The sequence below is a fragment of the Sycon ciliatum genome, chromosome 1 (genome assembly GCF_964019385.1).
Source record: "Sycon ciliatum chromosome 1, ocSycCili1.1, whole genome shotgun sequence".
Taxonomy (NCBI): domain Eukaryota; kingdom Metazoa; phylum Porifera; class Calcarea; order Leucosolenida; family Sycettidae; genus Sycon; species Sycon ciliatum.
In genome coordinates this window covers 32,421,455-32,447,454 of record NC_088643.1, presented here as the reverse complement: position 1 = coordinate 32,447,454, position 26,000 = coordinate 32,421,455, and the positions used below count along the sequence as shown (strand labels likewise).

Below are 26,000 nucleotides of genomic sequence, written 5' to 3'. Positions count from 1 at the left end.
CGCCGCAGAAACTCGGCCCAATGAAGCTCAAATATCAGCTTCGCAACAGTTGGCTTGGGACGTTTTGGAAGAGCAAGAGAATGCCCTCGCCGATCCACCGCGAACTCCGGAACGTGTCGAGCCGACCACGGACGAGGTCGACCTACTAGCGAACCTGACCTCCACACAGCCCACTGGCACTGGTGAACACGCGGACGGCCCAGAGCAAGTCCCCAGCACCGCAGCTACCGTACTGCCAGATTTCCTACCAACGGAAAGGACACACTTCAGCCTCGGCGAGCTGACTTCAGAGCAGACACTGACCATGGTAGCGGAAGTCTACGACAAAGCCGTCCACTACCGGCCGAACGCTTTCCTAGTGCCGCATGGGAGAACGGGGCGGGAGTTTATCGCGCAGCTGAGCAGATATTTGGAATGCTTTGGGCAGCATGGCGCCTACGCGGAATGTGCCCTGAAGATAGCTATGGTCTATCAGCTCCTACTTCTGCAGAAGCCGTTTGGCAACCCCTCCTCTTCTACCGCAACTTGCTTGCAACGCAGGATGGATCTGTGGAAAGAGGGGAAGCTGAAGGAGCTTCTGCACGAGTGCCAAACTATCCATGACCAACTCAACAAGCACCAGCAACAACAGAGCCGAAGGCAGCCGGACCCAGCACAGCAGTTTGCATCTCTAGTAACTAAGGGCAAGCTTCATGCCGCATTGGACCAACTGAGCAGTGGAGATTCAGGAGGAATGCTGCACCTGGACGAAAGAATTGGTGAGAGGACAGTCCTCGATATCCTCAAGGACAAGCATCCGGAGGCTGCGCCGCCACACGCCCAAGCGGTGATGCGTGGTGTCCCGCCTACCCCACCCCATCCCATCCAATTCGAGGCACTAACACGACAAGTGGTGCTACGGGCAGCGCTCAATACCCATGGTGCTGCAGGTCCCTCGGGAGTCGCCGCCGACAACTGGCGACGCATGTGTTCAGGTTTCGCCGACATCTCCGATCAGCTGTGCGACGCGATTGCAGCATGTGCACGACGGCTAGCAACGACCTATGTCCATCCATCAAGCCTGGAGGCCTACGTCGCCTGTCGCCTGATTCCCCTTGATAAGAAGCCAGGCGTGCGGCCCATCGGCATAGGTGAGGTCCTTCGCCGGATCATGGGGAAAGCCATCCTCTCCATCACGAATGACGAAATTCAACGTGCAGCCGGAAGTCTCCAACTATGTGCTGGCCAAGACGGAGGTGTGGAAGCAGCCATTCACGCCATGAATGACCTCCATCAGCTGGATGACACGGAAGCAATCCTACTGGCTGATGCAACTAATGCGTTCAATTGTCTGAACAGAGAAGTATGCATGCGGAACATCCAACACACCTGCCCGTCCTTAGCTCCGACAGTCATCAACACATACAGAGAGCCGGCCAATCTGTTCGTGAGCGGTGAGTGTATCAAGTCCAGCGAAGGTACCACCCAAGGCGACCCGGTCGCTATGGCGATGTACGCTCTCGGTGTTCTCCCCCTCATCGAAGAAGCAGCAACAGACGGTGCCACGCAGTCTTGGTTTGCGGATGATTCTGCCGCAGGAGGCAAGTTGCAAGCAGTACGAATCTGGTGGGATCGCCTCAACGAGAGTGGTCCATCATACGGCTATTTCCTCAACCCGACCAAGTCTGTCCTCCTTGTCAAGCCACAGTTTCTGGATGAGGCCACCAGCATATTTGCTGGAACTGGAATTGACATCCGCACAGATGGATGTCGGCATCTGGGAGCCGCGCTTGGCTCAGCAGAATTCTCCCGCTGCTTTATGGAGCGCAAGGTTCAATCCTGGGTAGAGGAGGTGATGTCGCTCAGCACTATTGCTTCGTCACAGCCCCAAGCTGCATATGCAGCGTTTGTTCACGGCCTGCGAAGCAAATGGTCCTTCCTGTCTCGAGTCATGGCTGACCTACATTTGTACATGCAGCCGTTGGAGGATTCCATCAGAAACAAGTTCATCCCCGCTCTCTTAGGTGGCAGAACCGTCAACGATGATGAGCGACAGCTTCTGGCTCTGCCTTGTCGACATGGTGGTCTGGGGCTCATCACACCTGCCTCCCTCGGGGCCCAGTACGCCCACTCCAAGACCATCGTTGGCCCCCTGGTGCGGCGCATTCAGCAGCAGACTGCCACGCTTGGCGATGCCCTGCAGGAAGTGCGGAAGAACAAGCAGCTGTTGAGGGCGAAGGCAAAGACATCACTCCAAGCCGAGGCCGTCGCTCTGCATTCTGCCGCACCTCCAGAGGTTCAACGTACCATCGACCTTGCTTCGGAGCGGGGGGCATCCAGCTGGCTCACCTGCCGGGCCCTAAAGGCCCACGGCTTCACCCTCACGAAGGCTGAGTTCCGCGATGCTGTGCACCTCCGGTATGGCTGGCACCCAGTACGACTGCCAACATCATGTTCCTGTGGACAGCAGTTCACCGTCAGCCATGCCCTCTCCTGCCCGTTAGGCGGTTTCCCAACCCTCCGCCACAACGAGGTACGCGATGTGACAGCTCGCCTTGCGAAGCGTGTTGGCCACCAGGTGGCTATTGAGCCACATTTGCAGCCACTCACTGGAGAGCAGCTCCGGTACCGTACTGCTGTGGGCGACGACCAAGCCCGCCTTGACGTGGTGGCTAGTGGTATTTGGGGAGGGCGGTTCGAGCGCACCTACATTGATGTCCGGGTGTTTAACCCTTTTGCGTCCTCGAATCGCCTCAACTCACTTGCTGCTAGCTACACCCGTCACGAAAAAGCCAAGCGCCGTGCCTATGAGCAGAGAATCCGAGAAGTGGAACACTCCAGCTTTGTTCCCGCCGTGTTCTCCACTACGGGAGGCATGGGGAAATCTGCCACCTCTCTGTACAAGAGGATAGCGTCCCTCATCGCCGACAAGACCGGAGCGGCCTACAGTGCCGTGATGGCTTCGATCCGGTGTCAAATCAGCTTTGCCTTGGTCCGATCCAGTGTGATGTGCCTGAGGGGTGCTAGGCAGCTCTATGCACCGGTCTTTGCCGCGGACTCAGCTGCTCTTGTTGTTGCCGAGGCGGCTATCCCCTGTTGAGGTTGATGGCCGTGCTCATTTATACCATGTTCTCATAATTTCTGCTTTTCGTGTCATTCTTGCTTCTTGTGTTTGTTTGTTCTCCTCTAGTTCTCTTATGTTCGCGGAGAAGGCGGAGAGCCGGAACACAGAACCTCTTATTTTTAATTTTTTTTAATTACTTACTTTTTTACCAGGCGTGGGCCATCCCCTGATCATAGGTGCCAAACATTTTTAGTATAATTACTCAATCAATAAATTTGTACAAGTTGTAAAAAAAAAAAAAAGAAAAAGAAAAAAAGAAGTGGACTTTTGGCGGCATATCAGTATTTGACCCGGGTCAACTGTCTTCATGTAAACGCTCACCTCTTTTGTCTGTCAACCCGGGCTGAACTCGACCCGGGTTGAAATTTCTCATGTAAACACAGCCTAATTATCCAAACATGAACCCACAACACAATATGTATGTCAAAATGCTCTCATGGTCACGCAGAGTTGCGCTATGGACCTTTTGTAGACCCAGATTTCGCGGATACTGAACTGACCGGCACAGCCTGCTCATGCAAACTGAACTGACCAGTACAATGTACAGACTCAGTGAACTTCGAATTACACTTTGGCTGCATTCGATTAAGTCAAGCGGCCCAAACTTCAAAAAAAATTCCGTCAGTCTCAAACATGAAGACGAAGAACTGTTTGTTTTGACAACATGTTAGTGTTACTCAGTTGATTCAATGTCTAATTCCCCGAAGTATTTCTGAACTGTACGACAACTGCTTCGCAGTACTTTCCGTTTTAGTAAATAATCAATGTTCTCTTCGTTCAAGTAATTTATTTGCGTAGTGACGGACTTTTGAATCGTTATCAGACTTAATTTCTTTTGAATCTTGGTCTGTTGCGGACTGTGCACTGTTTCTGTACATCAGTAGTATACGCTAGCGTTGTACATCTTGTATGATGAATTTGTACTTATATGTAGGACTCAGTAGCCCAGCAATCCTCTATATGTGGTCATTGCTCTATATATGGTCAAATTGTTCAAAGGTCGCTATACATGGTCACTCTATATTTGGTCATATGCAATGACTATGTGTCTTGTATAAAAATGGAAAATAAAATTTCACGGTTCGCGTGAGACTCGGCTGGAAGCCCAGTTTTCCGCATCCGTCATCATGGTCATGGGAACGCCACCACCCTCTAGGATCAAAGGTGCAGATGCAGCGCCTAAACGGTGGGAGGTGAGTAGATCAGACCCACCACCAAGTGGTCAAAGACCGAAATCCCATTAGCTGCATCCATGTTACCCTCGTGCCAGGCCACAAGTTCCCAAATAACTGTGGGTCGCAGCACGGCTGGAAAAATTCCTTCCGCTTCCAAGCAGGACTTGAACCTGGTACCCTCTGTTTCTCAATCATGGTCTTAGACCAACCCACTATGCCTGCCTGCTTGTCTATATTTTTTATTCATTTTTTTTTTACAAAAAACCACACACCATTTATTATTATTATTCTTTATTTCCACGATGGCCCATGGCCAATAAGGAAGATAATATGATTCAAATCAGTCCAGAATCATTTGACGGCACAAAGCAGCAGGGCCGCGAAGGGACATATGGAATGGCAGGAGTGGGGGAGAGGCAGGGGCAGCTTGACCGACCATAGGGTCTCGGCTTCATTGCAACCCAAGCGCTCCACAAAAGCAAAAGATTACAGAAAATACGCAGGGGGGGGGGGGGGGGTAGATAACTGGGGATTACGGGGAAAAGTATGCGCAATATGAAGTTATCAGAGAGTCAACGAAGTGAATGGAGGAGGGAACAGAGTTAGAGCTTTTTTTCGTCTTTTTTCTTTGATTCATAGCCTGTCCGTTGCCCACTCCCAGGGCCAGCGGGTAAGGCGCAGGTGGGTGTTGACCTTTTCTTTGAACGTCTGCAGCCCTTTCCTTGTTGGCTGGTTCAGCAGAACGCACTGCGGGAGCTGGTTCCAGACCTCCACAACAGCGTCAGGGAAGGACCGAAGGACATCATTCCGTGCTCTGGGCGGAAGAGTGGAAGTGAGCTGAAACTGGTGTGAGGGATGCTTTTGTGTGCGTCGGCTATGGCGTGATGTGTTGGTCGCTCGGGGTGGAAGAAGGGTGAGAAGCATGTCTGGGCCAGTTGAAAAGTGGAGCTTGTAGAGAAAGCAGAGTGCTCCGACCATTCTGCGGATGTCCAAGCTAGGGAGGTAGGCTCCATCACCGATTAGGTGAAGGCCACGGCGTTGGATGGCAGTGAGGCGAGCCAGAGTGGTGGGTGCAGCGCTCATCCACACGAGCATGCCGTACTCCAAAACCGGGCGGACAAAGCCCTTGTAGATCACTCCACGGCACCTGGAGTCCAGCACTCGTGAGGCTTTCCGGAGGAAGCCGAGACGCTGCGAGCCTCGAATAGCCAATTGCCTGATATGAGCTCTGAAGGACAGGTGTTGGTCAAACAGCACACCCAGCAGCTTCAGCTGGTCGACTTCCGGAACAACTGTGCCCTGGAATACAATCGGTGGGACGACGACTGTGTTGCGATGGTGAGAAACCAGGAGGGACTGAGACTTTGTAGGTTCAAACCTAATGTGCCAGGCCATTCCCCAGTCTGCCAGCGCATTTACAGCGAGCTGGAGTGTGGTAGCATCTTCGGGTACGGCAGTATTGGTCGATATGCACTTGTACAATGTGGTGTCATCAGCATATGCAGCAAGCTGGGCCCCCGAGCAGGTAGATGATCCTCAGCATCATTCGTATAGAGAAGGAATAAAGTCGGGCCCAAGATGCTACCCTGGGGGACGCCTGACATGATGGGGTAAGCAGAGGAGGACTGTCCGCTCACTACAGCCTGGAGCATGCGGTTGGTGAGGTAGCTTCTGAGCCAGGCAAGAAGATGTCCCTGGAGCCCATACCGCTCAGCTTTGTACAGGAGACCCGGGTGCGACACTTTGTCGAATGCCCCAGCAATATCCACTGCGAGGACGCGCACAAGTCCTCCACTGTTGGCAACTCGGCTCCATTCGTGTTGAAGAGCTAGGAGGAGGTCGGTTGCGCCAAGTCCAGAGCGGAAGCCAAATTGGCGAGCAGAGAGAATAGAGTTGCTGTCGAAAAAGTTTGTAATGCTCCGGTTGATTATGGTTTCCATACATTTGGAGATAATGGGAAGAAGGGATATTGGACGGTAATTCTTCACACAAGATCTTGAGCCCTTCTTGTGGACCGGGACAACGTTTTCCACCTTCCAGGCAGATGGCTGGTGGCCTTGTCGGAAGCAGAGAGAGAACAGATGAGCGAGCGGGCGTGCAGGAGAATCCGCACACATCTTAAGCACCCGAGAGGGGACAGAGTCAGGGCCAGTTGCTTTTGACGGGTTGATGGCTTTAAGCACACGCCTCACAGTAGATTGGCGAAAGTGCACTGTTGTTATTCTGTGTAGTGAACGCTGTTTGACATCGGGAAAGGCGGTAGCAACATCACTGAAGTCAGTCTCTAGACTGCATTTTTCAGCAAAGTAGCTTCCCATAATCTCGGCTTTGTCACGATTCTGTGTGTGCTCCTGTCCATCAGAGTCAATAAGAACAGGCATAGTGCTGTCGCGACCACTTCCACCTGCACGCTTAACCACGGACCACCACTCCTTGTTCTGGATGTTTCCCGAGAGCAGTTTATTACGTATTCTCTGGAGGTGATGTTCTTTGGCTCTGGAAAGGCAAGTCGATGAGGTCACACGGGCAAGGCGATATTGCTCCTGTAGTGCAAGGTTGGCCTGGCTGCGACGAAGTGATCGCCATGCATGGCGTTTGGCAGCGACTGCAGCAGAGCACTCGGGGGTCCACCAGACGGGATCAGTGGGCTTCGTCTTGAGAACTTTCGATGGGATGAATCTGGTCATTCCTTTGATGATCCTCTGGGTTACAAGATTGCATGATGTGTCAGGCTCATCAGTAATGATCTCAGTCCAGTCGGTGTCACGGTAGAAGGCTCTCAGACGATCCCAGTCGGCATGCTGATATCGCCATACTGTACGCGCAGTTGGTCTGTCCCGGTGTGGTGTCAACTCGAAGTCCGTGATCACTACAGCATGGTCCGACTGTCCCAGGGGTGGGTACAGTGTACTGATGATATTACCAGGTACGTCTGACATGACGAGGTCGAGGGTATTTCGCCCACGAGTAGCTTCGTGGATGTGTTGGGTGAGGCTGTGTTGGTAGCATAAATCTTCGGCTGTTTCTCCCACCAGTGTGGTGCGCCTACTGCCGAGCCAATTTGTATTGTGTACATTAAAATCACCAGCTACAATGACGCGAGAGCAGGAGCGACGTGCAGCATCAATCCCAGCATCGAGATGGGAGAACAGCCGTATGTCATTGTCTGCACAGGAGCCGGGGCGATATACAGCACATACACCAACCTTTGTGCCCTGTGGTCCAGTTATGCTAATCCAGAGCATTTCCTGGTCGGCACAGTCGATGTCGAGCTGTCTATATGGTAGGCCAGCCTTCACCCAAATTGCAACCCCACCACCATGGGCTGTTCTGTCGCGCCGTATAGCAGGGTGGTAGCCAGGTATGGATGTTTCCACTGGCGTGGCTTTCTCCAGAGTCGGTTTGGTCTCTGTGACAATTGCTAGGTCAACATTATGGTGCATGAGGACGTGCTGGAGCTCGCCAATCTTATTCAGTATGCCAAAGGCATTTGTGAGCATTAGGCGGAGTGGTCGTGTCTCTGTCATTCAAATATTGTCGTCATACTTGGTCCCTTGGCCTGTTGCTCTGGCGAGTGCTGTGCTGTCTGAGAGGGTAGGGTGGCGTGGGAATCACTGTCGTCCTGCTCAGTGGTCGTGTTGTTGGAGGAGTCAGTGGCATACTTGTCAAAGTTCCACAAGCGGGATTACACTGGTTGGGGCCAGAATGCCCGGTTATTTACTAGCTCGACGCTGCTTTTACTGATCACAATCCTAGCAGAGACACGACCATCTTTAGGGAAGGTCTTGCAGGCAAAGACTTCCAGGTCCACATCCGCTCTTCTTGCCCTGTTTATAGCAAACTGGGTCAGTTTAGTGTCAGAAGTGTCAGGCTTCAGGTTCCCCACGAAAAGGACACTCTTCTTTGCTGTCGGCTTTCGACTGGTTAGCACTTGCCAGCTGTCTAGATCTACCACTTCGTCGGTCATTTCGCTGAACTTTGGCAGCTTGCTAGTGGGGCTTGACTGGCTGCGGCTAGGGTCCTGGGCACGTGTGCGTGATTGGGCCAAAGTGTTTGTACAACTACTTCGTGCGTTTGCATCCGCGCCGAGGTATATTATGCTCCGCAGGCCGCGAAAGAGAGCCCGTTACCTGGACCCCTACTCGCGCGGGTAGAGCGAAACTGAGCAGCCTGGTATGAGACGTACAGGATTGTTCGATGACCGGTCACAGACTCGGAATAAGCCGGGCAAGGCCTCTCAAGGTCGGGACTGGGCTACTCGTACAGTATGCATGGTAGTTGGTACAAATGTTGTACAATGTTGTTTTAGAATTTTGTTGGGTTTCCGGTACTACTACTGTACTATTGTTACTGCTGTACTAGCACAGTACAGTACGACGTCCTCGAAGGAATGTTTCTTGGCGAACAGCAACAGCAACCTTCTTCTTCGTTTTTTATTTTATTTTTTTTTACTCGATTTTCTTTCATCGACACCATAGCTAGCCCTTGGCTAGATAATCCTCAAAATAGAATGAAGACCATCACCAGGAGCTCCTTCGATCGCGGAACATGCCTATCTTGTATGTAAGTGTACGCTTCGTGTTGTTTATGTCGTTAATTTTTGCTCGGTTCATAGTTCATGGTGAGTGTATCATGGGTACTTGACCTTTGGTATACCTGTGGCGGGGTAATTCAGTAAATGCCTTCCAGATGTTGGCTTGTTCGCGCGCACGGTCTGGAAAATATCCTTGTATCCTGTACCATCGAGAGCTCCTACCGGAATTCCATCGAGGAATATCTTGAAAGTGTACAGTGCTTCGTGTTGCCTGTTGGCCGATGTTAGTTTTTGCTGGGTTCATAGTTCATGATGAGTGCACCATGGGTACTTGACCTTTGGTATACTTGTGGCGGGGTAAATGCCTTCCTAATGTTGGCTGGTCCACGCGCGCGGTCTGGAAAATATCTTTGAAACTGGAACAACTGGATGCACCATATACATGTATGTAGATGACATGGTATAAAAGAAGCCACTTCTTGTCGAATGAACCTTTCCTGTAATCCCAGAACCAAGATGCCTCGTGCTGCACGAGGTACGGGCAGGCCGGCGCTTGCTCCGCCGAGGGGGGGGGGGGGGTAAAAAGAGTGTACGGGCAACTAGGAAAGCTGACTGGCCTCGTCATACCCTCATCCCCCCAGAAAGTTAGTAAATTATTATTTGTGTTCAGTGTCATGCCACACTAGCAGTCCGTCCGAAAACTCTTTGATTGGTTATTGATATTATGATATTGCTGTCGGTTGATGGTGCACAGAGCAGCTGGCTGACAGCATCAGGAGTGGCAGGGGTGGTGGCAGCAGCAGCAGCAGCAGTAGCAGCAGTGGCAGCAGAAGAGAAGATTGCAATGAGCCTCATGAGCCTGCGCGGGCGGAGGAGCACGCCTTGATTGCTGAACCTCTACCGTAAGAGCATATTTCATTGGTTTGTGCATGTACATGTATATACCTAGTAAATTGCGGTATTGCTACAAATTACTTTCATTAGTTTACAGGAATTTTAACTCATAAAATATGGTTGCCTATCATGCTATATTATTGTATTCTGTGTGTATTCGTGTTGAACATTGCATGCAGAATCGTCCACATCGAAATGCAGGATCCGTTTCTTTACTTTGTGGATAACCTGAAAAGGGAACAAGGATACTTCATACTGCCATTTGACCCCCATATCATAGCATGCCAGGACCATAAAGATGGTGGTGCTCTCGTGGCACACTATGTATTGTTGACGCAGCATCGCTTTGCCGAGCATGTGCTGTACGGGTGCTCCTGCACTATGGCAGTGGCACAAGCTCAACGGCTGGATGCGCTATCCGGCGACGGCACTGCCACCAGTGCATTCCTCAAGGAAGAGGAAAAACTGTACTGCTGGCATGCAAAAGCTATCGACAAGCTTGTGTCTTCAATTGTGAGTGAAGCGAGTCCACCAGACTGCCGTGTTGTGATCGTGCGGACAAGTCCTCTCCTGGGGTGCGTTGCGGCTGGGGTAAGAACGATGAACTGTCGATTTTTGCTGTGCTTCGCGCGAGGTGTTGCTCTTATTGTCAAACCTCTCCTGTTCACCAACTCAAGTGTGAGGCTCATCTTAAGGAGCAGTGCCAACTGTTATGTTCTGTTGTTGTTGTTGCATCAGACTGGATATGGAATCGTAGCAATTCGGCGCAACCGTACAGCCTGCTTGGTGTGCCATGCCTTTGTGCATGCATGCAAGCACGTAAAAGCCTTTAAAGAGGTATGTTCAATTATGCCTGTGGGCAAGTCGAACTTTTAGTTGTTGCATTTCAAAGCATTGTATGCATCCCTTCCTCTTACGTGTGCTTCGCGACAGACTTGATTGGTCCTGGTTTGCGACCAACTGTGTTCGTATTTATGATTTTGCATGTTTAGTGGCAACATGATCAGGCAATTGAGCCTGAAGAGGATGGTGATTGCGAAGGTGGTGATACAGAGCCTATGGGCCCTGCCTGTATAAGCTCCGAGAAGATTCCGTATCCCCTGACGTCAGAACTGAAAGAAAAATTCTTGGGGTAAGTCCTCTGAAATAGGAAGAAATGCCAGAAGATGTGAATGAATTGTCTACATTTCATGAGTATTGCAATGCAATTCCAACATAGCAGTTGTCCGTTAACATCTTTCTCCGTGTCATTTAATTTTCTTTCTTGCCATGTGTACTATCAACTGTTACAAGGATGGCAGATCTAAACGTCCATTTCTGCTTGTGCCTTCTTTGGGTGGATCATGTGCCAATGGATTTTCATGGAGTGAGAGTGATCCAGTCCAGCAGGGTTGGCTTGTATCAAATTGCCGTCTTGTTACTATCGGAGCTGTTCTCCAATTTGGGTACAATGACAAAAGGGAACAGCAAAAGTGTGCAGGTAAGGCTGGAATTTGCTCGTGATTTTGGAGGGATTGGTTTTCACAATGTAACCGTTACTCTTTACTATGAGATATAATAACAGTTCACGCTATTTTCCACTATCCAAACAACCTAAAGCGTTTATTATTAGTAGTAGTATTCTTTATTCTGTTGTTGTTGTTGTTGTTGTTGTTGTTGTTGTTGTTGTTGTTGTTGTTGTTGTTGTTGTTGCTGCTGTTTTCTCTGCTTTCAATTTTAAGTGTACTTCACACAGTGCACTGGTCCCTGTGCATGCCGCAAGACGTATGATGGACAAGTGGATGGCTACCTGAATGTGAATAACAAGTATGCAGTTGACTATGAACTGCTGATGCTCCAGTTGCACTTATTTCTGGAAGGTCGCAGTCCTCTGGCAACAACCCATCGGTATGTCTCTCCAATGGATTGCATAGTATATATTGTGGGTAGATGTAAAATATGACTAGCATATTTATGTCCATTGGTCGTATGTGCAGGAACTCTCGTTAAGAGATGTTGAAAGGCATGTGTGTTTCACTGTTCTTCTTCCCTATTTTTTACAGGGCCATCTCCCTGAATCATTCCCACTTGTCTGGCAGTTGTGTTGTGCCCTATTATGTACTTCGGAGAGCCTGGGACACTTTCCTTCGGCTATTGGATATCGACTGGCAGGGTAAGAATGATATCATGTGTATTTCATTTTAGACTTGGTGTTCGTGTTGTGATCATCTTTGCTTTTGACGTAATGCCATCTGGTTGTGCTACTTTTACCATGCAGGTCTGTTTTTTTGTCCAATCTGCAAGTCTGAACCGAAGCGTATTGTTTGTGATGGAACAGCCCTTGGCTTTCGTCAGGATCTATTGCGTGCTAGAAGTGAGCCAGCAGCTACACAGCAACGTGTTGGAACAACGCATGCTGATCGAGTTTTCATATACAAGCCTGCTGCTAGGTAAGACTCAGACCAAAGGTGGTGAATTCATCAGTTTCATGAACAATTCTTCGGGTGTCATTGCTCAACATGTGGGCCTCAACCAGCGAAAACAGCCCTTAGGGTCAAATTTTTCAAAATTCCTTTTTGGTTAGAAATTTGTTGAAACACATCTACGGAAGGACCTCAGCCAAGAAAAAGTTCAATATTCCGATTCAAAACGGGTGTATACACCAATATACTAGGTGTACTCCAAATTGGTGCAATGTATGTATACGATGTATGTGTACAATAAATATTCAGCATTCTAAGGTGGGTAGGCAGCTTGAATACCTTTGAAATAGTGAAGTAAGCAGCTAGAATGACAAAGAATAGCGGAAGAGTGCGGAGACATGGTCGACTTATTTGCAGCTGCATCCTGCGTGGAGTCGTTCCGCAATGTCTTCCATTTCTTCCTGCGCAGCTGACGACACGATGTCGCTGCCATCACTAGCCCCAGACTCAGAATTTATCTCAGGTGATGACTCCTCATCTTCCGACTCTGACGAGTCATCGATCACCTTGAGCCACAACGCAGCAGGAGATGACGGCTGCGATTCCGCCTCGCTGTCGACATCGATGTCGGAACCAAAGAACGTCTCATCCTCTCTCTGAACTTCAGCGGCTACTACTCCACTCCCCACCAGGCTCGAGCTAGCTGTACACAATGACTGCCGCGTGTGCTCTGCGAACAGCTCTGGCGTCCGCAGCCATCGCAACAAGATCAAGGAACACTTGAGTCGCAACTCGACACCACTTCAACTAACTTCAAATAAATTCAAGCAAGGAGATCAAGAAGAACTCGTCGCGCTGTTCGCAGCGCGATCAAAAAATCGTTGAACGTAACAAATCGACCTTTTTCTTGAAAAAATTACGAAACCTCTAAGGGTCGTTTTCGCTGATTGCGGCTCATGTACTGATCACTTTAGTAAGACTAACATGCAATCTTTTCAATTGTCTTGCTATACCCATCTTTCAGGAAACTTCTACTTCAGTACAGTGGCGTGCATCCGCAGCAGAAGCGCCGAAGACCTGGCACACCACCTGTTCCCTTGGGCAAGGATGAGTTCTTTCAGTTGTGTGCCCTGCTTCTGATGGAGGTCAACGGTTTGCCAGTGAGGCAACTGCTTCTGGACAGCCACGGTCCGGAGTCAACGGAGTTTCTTTGTCCGTCTTACATCCAAGAATTTGTTGAAGGTAAGTAAAGTCTGATATGCATTCTGGCAGGAAGTGTGATTCTCCTATGTTCCCTTTATGTAAAGTTGACGTCTGAAACACTGTATATTCTGGTTTCTCACAATATCTTTTGGACACTTAGGCATCAGCCGGAATGGACCCATAACCGGCTTTGTTCAGGTTGTGGATGGCGAGGTCATTCCTCTCCTGGAAGACATCACCAAAGGCCTCCCCATCCGGAGCACGGAATTTGCACACAAGTTCCGACTTGTGCAGGAGAACTGCCCTGCTGTCAGCCAGCTGCTGGCAAGTATGCCAGGAAATTCGCTGGACCTCAATGTGGCAGCCGTGGTAAAACAGGTATGTACTTTCAACTGTCATCTTAGGGAAGCAGGTTGTTGAATTCTTTCCTACCATTGGACCCTTTGTATGTCAAAAGCCAAATATTTTCTTTTTACTATTTTGCTCTGCTTTTTGTAGGTGTTGGACTTTATGAAGAAGTCCATCCCTGTTGTACCATGCTCCGTGCCCTTCCCGCCAGCGACAGAGGAGCCAGACATACCTGGGCAACAAGGCACTACTGCCTTTTTCCCAAACTTACCGCGCCACCATGGGTATGTTCACAATCCCCATACTATGTAGTCGAGATGGCAAAGTATGTAGTGCATTAGAATGCTGTCATGTTGTATTTCGTGTATACAGTGCGTCAATTCCTCTTTTCTGTTTTTTTTTCTATTTTGTAGTGCGAGCACATACGGCATTGACAAACAGCGCTCGCCACGGTCGTGTAGTGCACACGTTGACTCGTGTAATAAACATTACAGCGGGCACCCCACACTGACACCTGGGGTGTTCACCCTGTACTGCCCTCATGGCATCTGTTACGGGTTTGAGGTGAGCCATACTGTGTTCGGCCTTGACTTTACAACACCCATTCTCACCATAGATGGTCTTAGGTTCTGAAATTGACTTGCGTTCCTGATGGTGATTATGTGTATTGTTGTTTTGCCTCAACATTTGTGCAGGTGTCTACATGTCATGTTCAGGGAACCACATTTTTTCAACAGCTCAGTGTTTGCTGTGGACAGGCTGCATTGGGACAACCATGTTGGGTGAGTGATACAGAGATCAATGTTGCATTTACAAGGACCATACATGGCAATGAGGAGCCGTACATTGTTATATTGGTGTGAATTTGTCTTGTGTCATATGAATAAATCAAGTGTCAAAGGTATAACTATGTTGAGCTAATTAGTCTGAGCATTTTCTTTTTTCTTCTTTTTTGTATTGAATAGCTGTTCCGAGGGTTACAACCTGAACATCTTCAACAACAAGTACGACATTGCGAAGATCAACTCTCAGGTGAACGAACAGGCAAATGTTGGTCTGGGAAAACTTCGAGCGTCGCTAGCATATATGGCCCAGGAAAAGTTTATGTTTCATGCTGGACTGTACTTAGGTCTGCGAAACAGGCAGAAACAAGCTTTGTTGGGTGCATCCACTTAATTCCTTCCGTACTTTGGAATTTATCAGAATATCGCTGACAAAGAACCATGCACCATCTTATAGTTTGTGCTTGCGAGTGATTACTCTGTATCTGTATTGTAATCGTAACTTTCTATTGCATATTCTCAAAACTTGATTATTCACACTTCTAAGTCATAATTATCATACTTCAGTACAATCACTTTAAAAACAAAGTGTTCTGCTGGATAAATCTAAAGAGATGGTGGCGTGTTCAATTTTACGTGGACGAGTCCAGAGATATCGCACTTTCTGATTGCTTGTTATTTAGTTAATATTACATTTAAATCCAGAAGTACATTTTATTATGAGACTTTTTGTTCTTTCATTGGCATGATAAGAATCTTAATTGATGTAAGCTAGTGGCCTACCTATATACATCATTGTCCTTTTGTTCATAATCTTGCTTGATACACACTTCAAAGTATGTAGATAAATCTTCCAATCACACTGCATTTTTTAGCTCACCTGAGATTGTTTTTATTCTATGTACACTGTCACGGTCTCAATCAACCTAACCTACGCTGAATAGTAACAACACTTTTAAGACTACAAAGTGTATAACCTTTTAATACAGCAGTTGATTATAGGAAATATAAACCTGTATACCATGGTATACAAACCGAGGCGAAGCCGAGGTTTGTATAATTGGTTTATATTTCCCATAACTGAGTAGGTTATATTATGCTTATACTGAGCTGATGCCCTAGTCTGATCCAAAAATAAATAAAAAAGGAGTTTATATACCAGTCTATATTCTTCATCGAAGTACCATGTTATAATTATGGAAAATACAAGTCTGAAGTGTTGTGTGGGGAGAGATGGGAGTTTGTATACAAGCTCAGTATAATGGTTTATATTTCCCACATAGTGAACTGAGTAGGTTATATGCTTATACTGAGTTAGTCTGATCTTAAAAAGGAGTTTATACAGATACCAGTCTATAATCTAGTGAGCAGTTTATATATGACGTATGCAACAAAGAGACCTTATTTCAAGTGTTTCAGTCCAGTCTACTCTAATGATAGCTTGCATAGACCCTGGTCCTACCGGTAGGACCATCATGACAGGTGAAACAACGGAGTCGATAATATCAACAGACCAGCCGATAAGGTCGATTTGATAGAAGAAAACCCTTATCAACTCTGATGTACAATTCTGCTAGGTACGTGTACATCAAGTATACGTGTACATCAAGTAGTTCAAGCACTTGTCCTGCAAGTCCTGGTTCAGGTCCTGGCAAGTATACCTGGTATACATGCTCATGACAAAGGACTCCATTTCGCTCCCACCCACAGCCAAGGGCGGTGCAAACTCATACGACACGGGTCTGTTTGAACCTACAGTATGGGTCCCCAACCATGCATTGTACTGATATGATACACATGATCCGGACCCACACACACACATACACACATGCAGACATACATAGATACACACATGCAGACACACACACACACACATGAGTCACACATGACCCGGACCCCCCCCCCCCCCACACACATGCAGACATACATAGATACACACATGCAGACACACACACACACATGAGTCACACATGACCCGGACCCACACACACACATGCAGACATACATAGATACACACATGCAGACACACACACACACAGTCACACAGTCCACACACACACACACACACACATGACCCGGACCCACACACACACACATGCAGACATACAGTAAAACCTGTGACTACCGACCACCCCTTGGTGCCAGCAAAAGCGGTCTTTAGTAGCAGGTGGTCTTTAGTTAGAGGTTTGCACCATGCGACCATATATGGATCCCATTATATGATATGTATATCAAAATGCAGCTAATACAATTCCCCAAGACTTGCGCAATGCCATTCTTATTTCAGGCTAAACAACACTTGGAGAGAAAGACGGAGAGATGGAGAGAGACAGAGAGAGACAGAGAGAGAAGATTAATTTTTTTGCGGACATCAAATTCAGCTCCTACTTCTGAAACCAGGAGTCAAACGTTCCCTGTGGAAGTTTCGTTTTGCGCTGGGCTTCAAATTTGTTCATGCGATCAATTGTACCGACTGTCCTTGTTGCGACTTCTCGATTGCTTGAACGCGATTCTCCAGCATCAGGACCTTGCGGTGCTGCTTTGTTTCTGGATTCCTTGATGCCATCGTCGATTCGTCTGTATGACTGGGGTGACAGAGCTGCTCAGTCTTCGTTTCTCCTCCGATTAGTAACATCGATCAGAGAGCGCTTTCGATACCCTCTCCAAGACGTTTAGTATCATGTTTATTCTTGACAGCGCTTGAAATTCTGACAGGTGTAGTGAAGTCCACACCGACTCCACAGTCAAAAATAACCTGCGTTCATTTCTTCAACTGTAGTATCGAAAGATGCCTTTCAGGACCACGGAAAATCATCAAAATTTCAAGAAAGAGCTTCGAACAACATTTGATTTCCTACATCGCGGTCGCTAGTTACGGGTCAAAAATCGTCTTTGGGACAAGAAAAGGCGGTCGCTGGTCGCGTTCAGCAGGTAGTCTCTAGTCACAGTGCATTTTGAATGTGAGACCGTCCGTGCCTGGCGAAGTGGTCGGTAGTACCAGGCTGGTCGCTAGTCACGGTGGTCTTTAGTTACAGGTTTTACTGTACATAGATACACACATGCAGACACACACACATGCAGACACACACACACATGCAGACACACACACACATGCAGACAGACAGACACACACACACATGCAGACACACACACACATGCAGACAGACATAGATACACACATGCAGACACACACACACACACACATGCAGACAGACATAGATACACACATGCAGACACACACACATGCAGACACACACACACATGCAGACAGACAGACAGACAGACACACACATGCAGACACACACACATGCAGACAGACAGACAGACAGACAGACACACACACACACATGCAGACACACACACATGCAGACAGACAGACAGACAGACACACACACACACACACACATGCAGACACACATACTCTCTCATACATGCACACGCAGATCCAAATGAACCATGGGCAGTGATTTACCACTTGGCTGTACCAGACACGTACACCATATTTATCCAAGCACAGTTCTATGAAGCAATTGAAAGAGTGATGGGCAAGGCAGAAACGCCAACATTTTCTACACATGAAACAGTCCAAAAAAAGCCAAGTATGCACATTATTGAGACACTATAAATTACATGTCGGCTTCATCCATGATACTATCACTGCCAAGTTCAGGTCCACCTGAATCTAGATCACCATTTATTAGTTCACCTTGAAGTCCACCTGCATTTTTTAAATCATAACACAGACCAAACAACAACAATAACTCATGCACGCGAAGACAAAAAAGCAAACTGCACCACACAACGAGACAAAGCAACTAGCAACATACAACCATGTACGTTTTAGCATAAAAACTCAGGAGTACTGGATAATGTCTAAAATTGTGCATGCACTGTAATTTGCAGTATTTGAACCGGCATGCCTGACTCAGTTCACCATTACCTTGTTCAGCACTCTCCAGCTCGGACTCTTGTGCATCTGGTGCAGATGTCTCATTATATGAACCCTACAATTTGAAAAAAGAAAGATTACAAAGACAGAACAATCGACGTCCACGTCTACCAACTAGATGGACGGATATCACACACACACACACACACACACACACACACACACACACACACACACACACACACACACACACACACACACACACACACACACACACACACACACACACACACACACACACACACACACACACACACACACACACACACACACACACACACACACACACACACACACACACACACACACACACACACACACACACACACACACACACACACACACACACACACACACACACACACACACACACACACACACACACACACACACACACACACACACACACACACACACACACACACACACACACACACACACACACACACACACACACACACACACACACACACACACACACACACACACACACACACACACACACACACACACACACACACACACACACACACACACACACACACACACACACACACACACACACACACACACACACACACACACACACACACACACACACACACACACACACACACACACACACACACACACACACACACACACACACACACACACACACACACACACACACACACACACACACACACACACACACACACACACACACACACACACACACACACACACACACACACACACACACACACACACACACACACACACACACACACACACACACACACACACACACACACACACACACACACACACACGTACACACGTACACCATAACAAAAAATGAAACTGCAGTGAGTGCTACCTACCTGAAGGGCAGGTGCATCAACATCACCATCTAGTTCAACTTGAAGTCCACCTACATTTACATGACACAGACAAAACCAACCACGAGAACACCAAAAAGCTTAACAACACCACACAACGAGACAAAGCAACAAGCAACATACAACCATGACAATGTTTTAGTATAAGAACTCAGGAGTACTGGACATTCATAAGTTGAGGGAATGGAAAAGGGAAAAGTGAAGACAAAAATTGACTCGTGTGTCACCACCAGGAATCGGATCAGGGACCTTGCCTTCAGGCCAGCGATGCTGTCATTCCAGACTACTGGATAATGTCTCATTGTGCATGCACTGTAATTTGGAATATTTGAACCGGCATGCCTGACTCAGTAGTTCACCATTACCTTGTTCAGCACTCTCCAGCTCGGACTCTTGTGCATCTGGTGCAGATGTCTCATTATATGAACCCTACAATTTGAAAGGAGAAAGATTACAAAGACAGAACAATGGACGTCCACCAACTAGATGGATGGACATCACACACACACACACACACACACACACACACACACACACACACACACACACACACACACACACACACACACACACACACACACACACACACACACACACACACACACACACACACACACACACACACACACACACACACACACACACACACACACACACACACACACACACACACACACACACACACACACACACACACACACACACACACACACACACACACACACACACACACACACACACACACACACACACACACACACACACACACACACACACACACACACACACACACACACACACACACACACACACACACACACACACACACACACACACACACACACACACGAACACACACACGCACACACACACACACACGCACTCTCACACACACACGCACGCACACCTTTGACCTTTGACCTTTGACGCCCATCGCCGGAGGCGATGATAGCAATGCTTTGGCAGAAGCCATAGCAACTTGTGCTGGGATTACACCATTCAACAGCTTGCAAGGCTGAAGAATTGACCGTCACTATTCAGCCTGGTCTACACCATACAGCTATTTGGAGTGACATTTTCTGGCCAGTGAATCCCTTTTTTGGTCTTTTCATTTTTCATTTTTTTTTTTTTTTTTTTTTTTTCCCGCACACACATCACACCACATACTCCGGCATGCACTGGCTGTTGGTAACCACCCAGGAGAATGAAAGAAAAGTCAGGAAGAGTCTGAGAAAGAGAAGAAAGACGTGTGTGACCATAATCGTCGGGAATCGAACCCGCAATCTATCGATTGGAAATCGCTGCACATACCACTGCACCATATGGGACACACACGCACACACACACACACACACACACACACACACACACACACACACACACACACACACACACACACACACACACACGTACACCATAACAAAAAATGAAACTGCAGTGAGTGCTACCTACCTGAAGGTCAGGTGCATCAACATCACCATCTAGTTCAACTTGAAGTCCACCTACATTTACATGACACAGACAAAACCAACCACGAGAACACCAAAAAGCTTAACAACACCACACAACGAGACAAAGCAACAAGCAACATACAACCATGACAATGTTTTAGTATAAGAACTCAGGAGTACTGGACATTCATAAGTTGAGGGAATGGAAAAGGGAAAAGTCTGAAGACAAAAATTGACTCGTGTGTCACCACCAGGAATCGGATCAGGGACCTTGCCTTCAGGCCAGCGATGCTCTGACCACTGAGCTATGGTGTAGCTGTCATTCCAGACTACTGGATAATGTCTCATTGTGCATGCACTGTAATTTGGAATACTTGAACCGGCATGCCTGACTCAGTTTACCATTACCTTGTTCAGCACTCTCCAGCCCTGACTCTTGAGCATCTGGTGCAGATGCATCTTCATATGAACCCTACAATTGAAATAGAAAGATTGCAAAGACAGAAATTCCATGTCAAATGTGTGACACTACGGGCTGAAATGAAAACTCCAAAAGCTGCAGACCTTGTGCCATCTGGCAAACAATCATGGAATTAATTGACAACAGAAGAGACAGGGTGATGATTACATTTATTACTGTATTTCCCCCCGAATATAAGTCGAACCTTTTTACACTTAACTTCTCAGTCAAAGAAGGGGGTGCGACTTAAAATCGAGTGTGACATTCTACTAATGTGAGCATATTGAAGCATTATGGCACAAACCTGAAATCGAGAGCGACTTATAATCGGGGAAATACCGTATGTTATCTTCCAGTTCTCCTCTAAATGAAATTGCAGTAAGAGATACTTACTTACCTTAAGACCAGAAGCAAGACGCATGAGGTGGCCGACTTCGGTGGAAATGTCACCATGAGCGTCATTGACCTCCCTGAACCGGAGAAGATTGCCAATCTTCACCTGCTTGCTGGAGGCATCCGATATCCGCACTGCACAGGCTGACATTTCGTCTCCTAACCTCTGCAGACGTGTTTGTTGCGCTTCTGTACAACAAATTATAAAATGTCCACCCACAGCTTAATTGATACTCAGTATCTGCAAGTTGTCTTTTTCAATTTCATCCTTGACATTAAAAAATTCAACAGATCCATGCCAACTTACTGGAACAGCCAGTGTTCATGATGATGCCATGGTGCTCACAGCACGCTTGCAGACAGAGCTCCAGGCACTGCCGGTACGGCCTCTCTGCCGTATCAATCCTGGCATCTGCACACACATTTGCGTAGGGAAGAATGTGGTGCGGCCACCAAACGGGTGCACACTCCTTGTTTCCCCATCTAAAAAAACGAAACAAAAAAGATATGACCATACCAATTTATTTTTAATTGCTACAGACAGGGAAAATAATTTTTCGAACGCCCAGTTGTGACAATTCCTACAAGCACAGGTCCTGCATACAATTGCATGTCACGTGTTAACAATGACAATGACTTTTGTACTGCACGTACCGTGGTTGGTTGCGACCAACAGATGTTCGAACATAGTCGGCAACCCAGCTTCGCAGAACCTTCTCTGGCATATCCTCCAACTTTGCAGGCAGAGGAGTGAAGATGGGGGCTGAGAGGGGCAGAGTGCCTTCCACCGCCTTCTCGGATAGAAGGTGGCGGTGTTCCAGCATGCTGGACCCAAGGGATCCAGCTGCCAGAATTTTCCCCTTGATGGTTGCCATCGCCCCACCATGGCAGCCAAGATCGTTGATTTGCTTCATCTTGGAAGCCACTGCCTCCCAAAGCCGCTTCAATTTAGCATCATTAGCCTTCTTCGTTTTGCCGAGAGAAGCCATCTGAACACCATTTTAGAAACACGTCACAGTAACCAAACAATAGTAATACAAATGCTCAGTAAAGACAGTAAAGAGACAGCCGAGAAAATGTGTGCTGGTTTGTGCTCTATGTTTCCCACAGGCTACCCTTTTCTGAAGTTGGGTAGGTTTGCGGTTCTGCCACAAGGCTATGGGCTCCACTCCACTTCGGCTCCACATTCTTCGACTCAGGACTCTACTGTATACTTTAGAGTCCACCAACTAAACCAGATTTTGAACAGTCAGAAGTGCACAATTTAGCACCAGACCACCCAGGAGTACTGAGACATTCCACGGCATGAAAATGAGCTTGAGCACTGCTCGATAGCGCTAACCAACGGCCTTCCAACTTACTTTGAAGGTTCATAGATAGCAGTGATAATTAGGTCCAAAGGTTGCGACTCGAGTTTCACGCATACACTTTCACCTGGCAATAAACTCGAATAAAGCCTCGTTCTTCCTTATTTGAAAGGAAGCTCTGCCCTTTTCGGTAGTGAATACAGTACTGCAGTGTGAACAGAGGACTAACAACCCTACAGTGCACTTACAGTTCTAATGAAGAAGATCCGAAGTTGAAGACACGAAGAAGAACACCTTAGCTCCGGCAGCAAATGGTACTAAAGCAGAAAAACGAGAAGAACACCAAAGGGAAAAAAACGCAGTTGCTTTCAAGGATATTTTCCAGCCTGCGCGCGTGGACAAACCAACATTAGGAAGGCATTTACCCCGCCACAAGTATACCAAAGGTCAAGTACCCATGGTGCACTCATCATGAACTATGAACCCAGCAAAAACTAACATCGGCCAACAGGCAACACGAAGCACTGTACACTTTCAAGATATTCCTCGATGGAATTCCGGTAGGAGCTCTCGATGGTAGTAGTAGTAGTAGTAGTATTCTTTTATTTTCCATCGGAAGCCTCAACAGTGATGAACACAACTCTTAAGAGGGCCGATAACAGGGTAGAGGGGTGTGGGGTGAGAAAAAAAAATAATAATAATAAGAGATATTTAAACTAAACTAAACTGATACTTGGAACAATAAAGCAGCAGTAAGCAGTAAGCAGTAAACACAGGTATACAATACAAGCGATGCAGATCAATGAGGCCGTTTGCTGAAAAGAAGATCTAAATACTTCTGAAAAGACGCTGCGTCTTTAAGCATGGTCATAATGGGATAGTGCAAGAATTAAAGAGATGTTGTTTTTAAAAACGAATTTAAACTAGGAACGCAGTAAACACAGTTATACAATACAGGCGGTGCAGATCAATGAGGGAGTTTGCTGAAAAGAAGATCAAAATACTTCTGAAAAGACGCTGCGTCTTTTAGCATGGTCTGAAGGTGCTTAGCAAATGTAGTGCGGTGCTGGGTGCGCCACTCCACAGGCAAAGAATTAAAGAACAGGGCAGCACGATTTGAAAAGGAATTGACACCGTCAGTCGTCCGGAATTTAGATATTGCAATAGCAGCATTAAAAGAGCTTCTTGTTGTCCTAGGGCCGGTTGAAACTTGAGGGAAAAGGTCCGTCAGATTTGGGAGAGGGAAAACGACATGATTAACATGGATAAATTTAGCAATGCTACGAATAAGGTAATGTTCAAACGGATCAATCGACAATCTAGCTAACAGCGGCATGACGTCCTCTTGTAGTTTCGAGCCACAAGCAGCGCGTACAGAACGACGATAAACGGACGAGAGTCGCTGTCGGTCCTTGGCGGATAGCTTCATTGCAAAGCAAGAGCAGCAGTATAATAAGTCAGGCAGGATAACCGAGAGGATAAACTGCCGTGTTGCCTTCAAACTTAGTTGCCGAAAACACCGTCGAAGAGCGCCAATTTTCGTGCAAGTCTTCCTAACGATAAAGTCTATGTGACCAGACCAAGAAACATCACTGTCTACAATGACTCCCAGGATTCTCGTGCTAGACACTTGAGTCAGAGGCTGTTGGTTAAAAACGATTGGAGTTGAGAGGGGTTGAGAAGACTTAGAAATCATCAAAGTTACAGTCTTTGTTGTATTAATGCGCAGCCCAAGCTCGTCTAGATCCACAGAAATTGCAGATAACGAATCAGTAACGGTAGCGACGGCCTCAGCTTGTGTACGTCTGCTGGCATACAACGTCATGTCGTCAGCGAACATCGGGAGCTTGCAAGAAAAGGCCTCTGCTGTCAATGGGAGCTTCCGTACATATATGTTAAATAGCACCGGACCCAGAATGGTGCCCTGTGGCACGCCACTAGTGATTGCCACCAACGGAGATGTTCCAGTGTGGGTAACCACCCGCTGTTGTCTGGCACAAAGGTATGATCGGAACCAGGCCAGGGCCACTCCCGAAATACCGACAGCTGCGAGAGCAAGAAGAAGCTGTTGATGCTTCACCATATCGAACGCTTTATTCAAATCAATACAGACAACCGCCGTATGCAGTCCAGCGTCGCGCGAGACAAGCCAGTCGTTCGTAACCTTGGTGAGAAGCTGTCCGGTAGAACGGTGCTTCCGAAAGCCAAACTGGTCCACATGGAATGGGCAACGATCATTAAAAAAAAGATGTATACGAGAAAACACAAGCCCCTCCAGGAGCTTGGCTAGGATAGATGTTAAAGACACTGGGCGGTAGTTAGAAGGGCAGTCGCGGGGGCCTTGAGTTGACTTCAGAATTGGTGTAATGTTTGCAATTTTGAACAAGGATGGGAATTGACCAGACGAGAGGGAAGTGTTGAATAAGATAGCAAGTGATAGAGCAATTACGTCTTTTGATATTTTAAGTAGACACGGAAGAATGCCGTCCGGTCCAGGGGCTTTATTACTTTGGAGGTCACCGATCCGAAGCTTCACCTCTGCTACTGTAACGGCTGAAAACGTAGTAAGGTCGTCGGATTTAGCAGGTCCCATTGGGAGCTTGTAATTCGCTTCCTTATCTGTGACAATCGAGTGAAAATAGTCGTTCAATCGCTCAGGTGGGATGGTAACCGTTTGCTTCGGAGAGGAACGCTTTGTGATCATATTCAAGGCTTTCCAGAACTGCCGAGGCTCCCGTTCATACCGCTGACACTGGTCTGAAAAGTAAAGATTCTGTAGGTGTCGATACAAGTTATTGCACTGGTTGCGCAGCCGCTTGAATTGTACAGATAGGCTCTCGTCTCGAAAGTTAGTAGCTTTTAGTTTCTTGAAGACCGATTTGCGCTTTCTAATCAAGGCAAGGAGGGGCGAGGTCATGAACGGGCAATTTTTCCGACGGGACTTCCTGTGTTTCCTGGTTACGTACGGTGCGATGATATCAAGCACAGCATTGACTTTCCCTGTCCACTCGTCCAACATCAGGTCTGGGGTACGGGATGTAAAGATATGAAGATCGGAGGACAGCAGCATATCGCAGAAACGCTGAGCGTTGAAGTTCCGGTAGTCTCTGCGTGT

The 26,000-nt window shown here is 47.5% G+C and overlaps 4 protein-coding genes across 5 annotated transcripts; 2 read left to right on the top strand and 2 right to left on the bottom strand.

The window, feature by feature from the left end:
* Window positions 1-3,299, top strand: LOC135823458 (uncharacterized; the record flags this gene model as incomplete). Its single annotated transcript, XM_065336309.1, is given in 1 exon segment — window positions 1-3,299. A coding segment is annotated over 1 exon segment (3,079 nt), but the record flags the coding sequence as incomplete, so codon positions are not given.
* Window positions 3,300-4,911: 1,612 nt separating this feature from the next.
* Window positions 4,912-5,673, bottom strand: LOC135828171 (uncharacterized). Its single transcript, XM_065340653.1, has one exon. It carries the CDS (start codon window positions 5,671-5,673, stop codon window positions 4,912-4,914), a length of 762 nt encoding a protein of 253 aa, XP_065196725.1.
* A 2,803-nt stretch (window positions 5,674-8,476) lies between these two features.
* LOC135823439 (uncharacterized) lies at window positions 8,477-15,514 on the top strand. 2 transcript variants are annotated; one of them, XM_065336295.1, is made up of 14 exons: window positions 8,477-8,841; window positions 9,567-9,714; window positions 9,886-10,297; window positions 10,445-10,543; window positions 10,699-11,186; window positions 11,428-11,593; window positions 11,749-11,858; window positions 11,964-12,135; window positions 13,133-13,350; window positions 13,472-13,689; window positions 13,810-13,943; window positions 14,073-14,223; window positions 14,355-14,441; window positions 14,625-15,514. In XM_065336295.1, exons 5-14 carry the CDS (start codon window positions 10,976-10,978, stop codon window positions 14,871-14,873), a joined length of 1,716 nt encoding a protein of 571 aa, XP_065192367.1. In that variant the 5' UTR covers window positions 8,477-8,841; window positions 9,567-9,714; window positions 9,886-10,297; window positions 10,445-10,543; window positions 10,699-10,975; the 3' UTR covers window positions 14,874-15,514. The 2 variants fall into 2 exon arrangements, with proteins under 2 accessions (XP_065192367.1, XP_065192373.1); XM_065336301.1 differs by lacking the exon at window positions 14,625-15,514 and having other exon boundaries at window positions 9,886-10,543; window positions 14,073-14,372.
* Window positions 15,515-17,905: 2,391 nt separating this feature from the next.
* Window positions 17,906-23,202, bottom strand: LOC135823430 (uncharacterized; the record flags this gene model as incomplete). The annotated part of the gene is given in 10 exon segments (XM_065336286.1): window positions 17,906-18,159; window positions 18,382-18,445; window positions 19,257-19,306; window positions 19,640-19,703; window positions 20,727-20,776; window positions 21,134-21,197; window positions 21,583-21,767; window positions 21,886-22,061; window positions 22,233-22,567; window positions 23,134-23,202. Coding segments are annotated over 10 exon segments (1,149 nt in total), but the record flags the coding sequence as incomplete, so codon positions are not given.
* Between the last annotated feature and the right edge of the window lie 2,798 nt (window positions 23,203-26,000).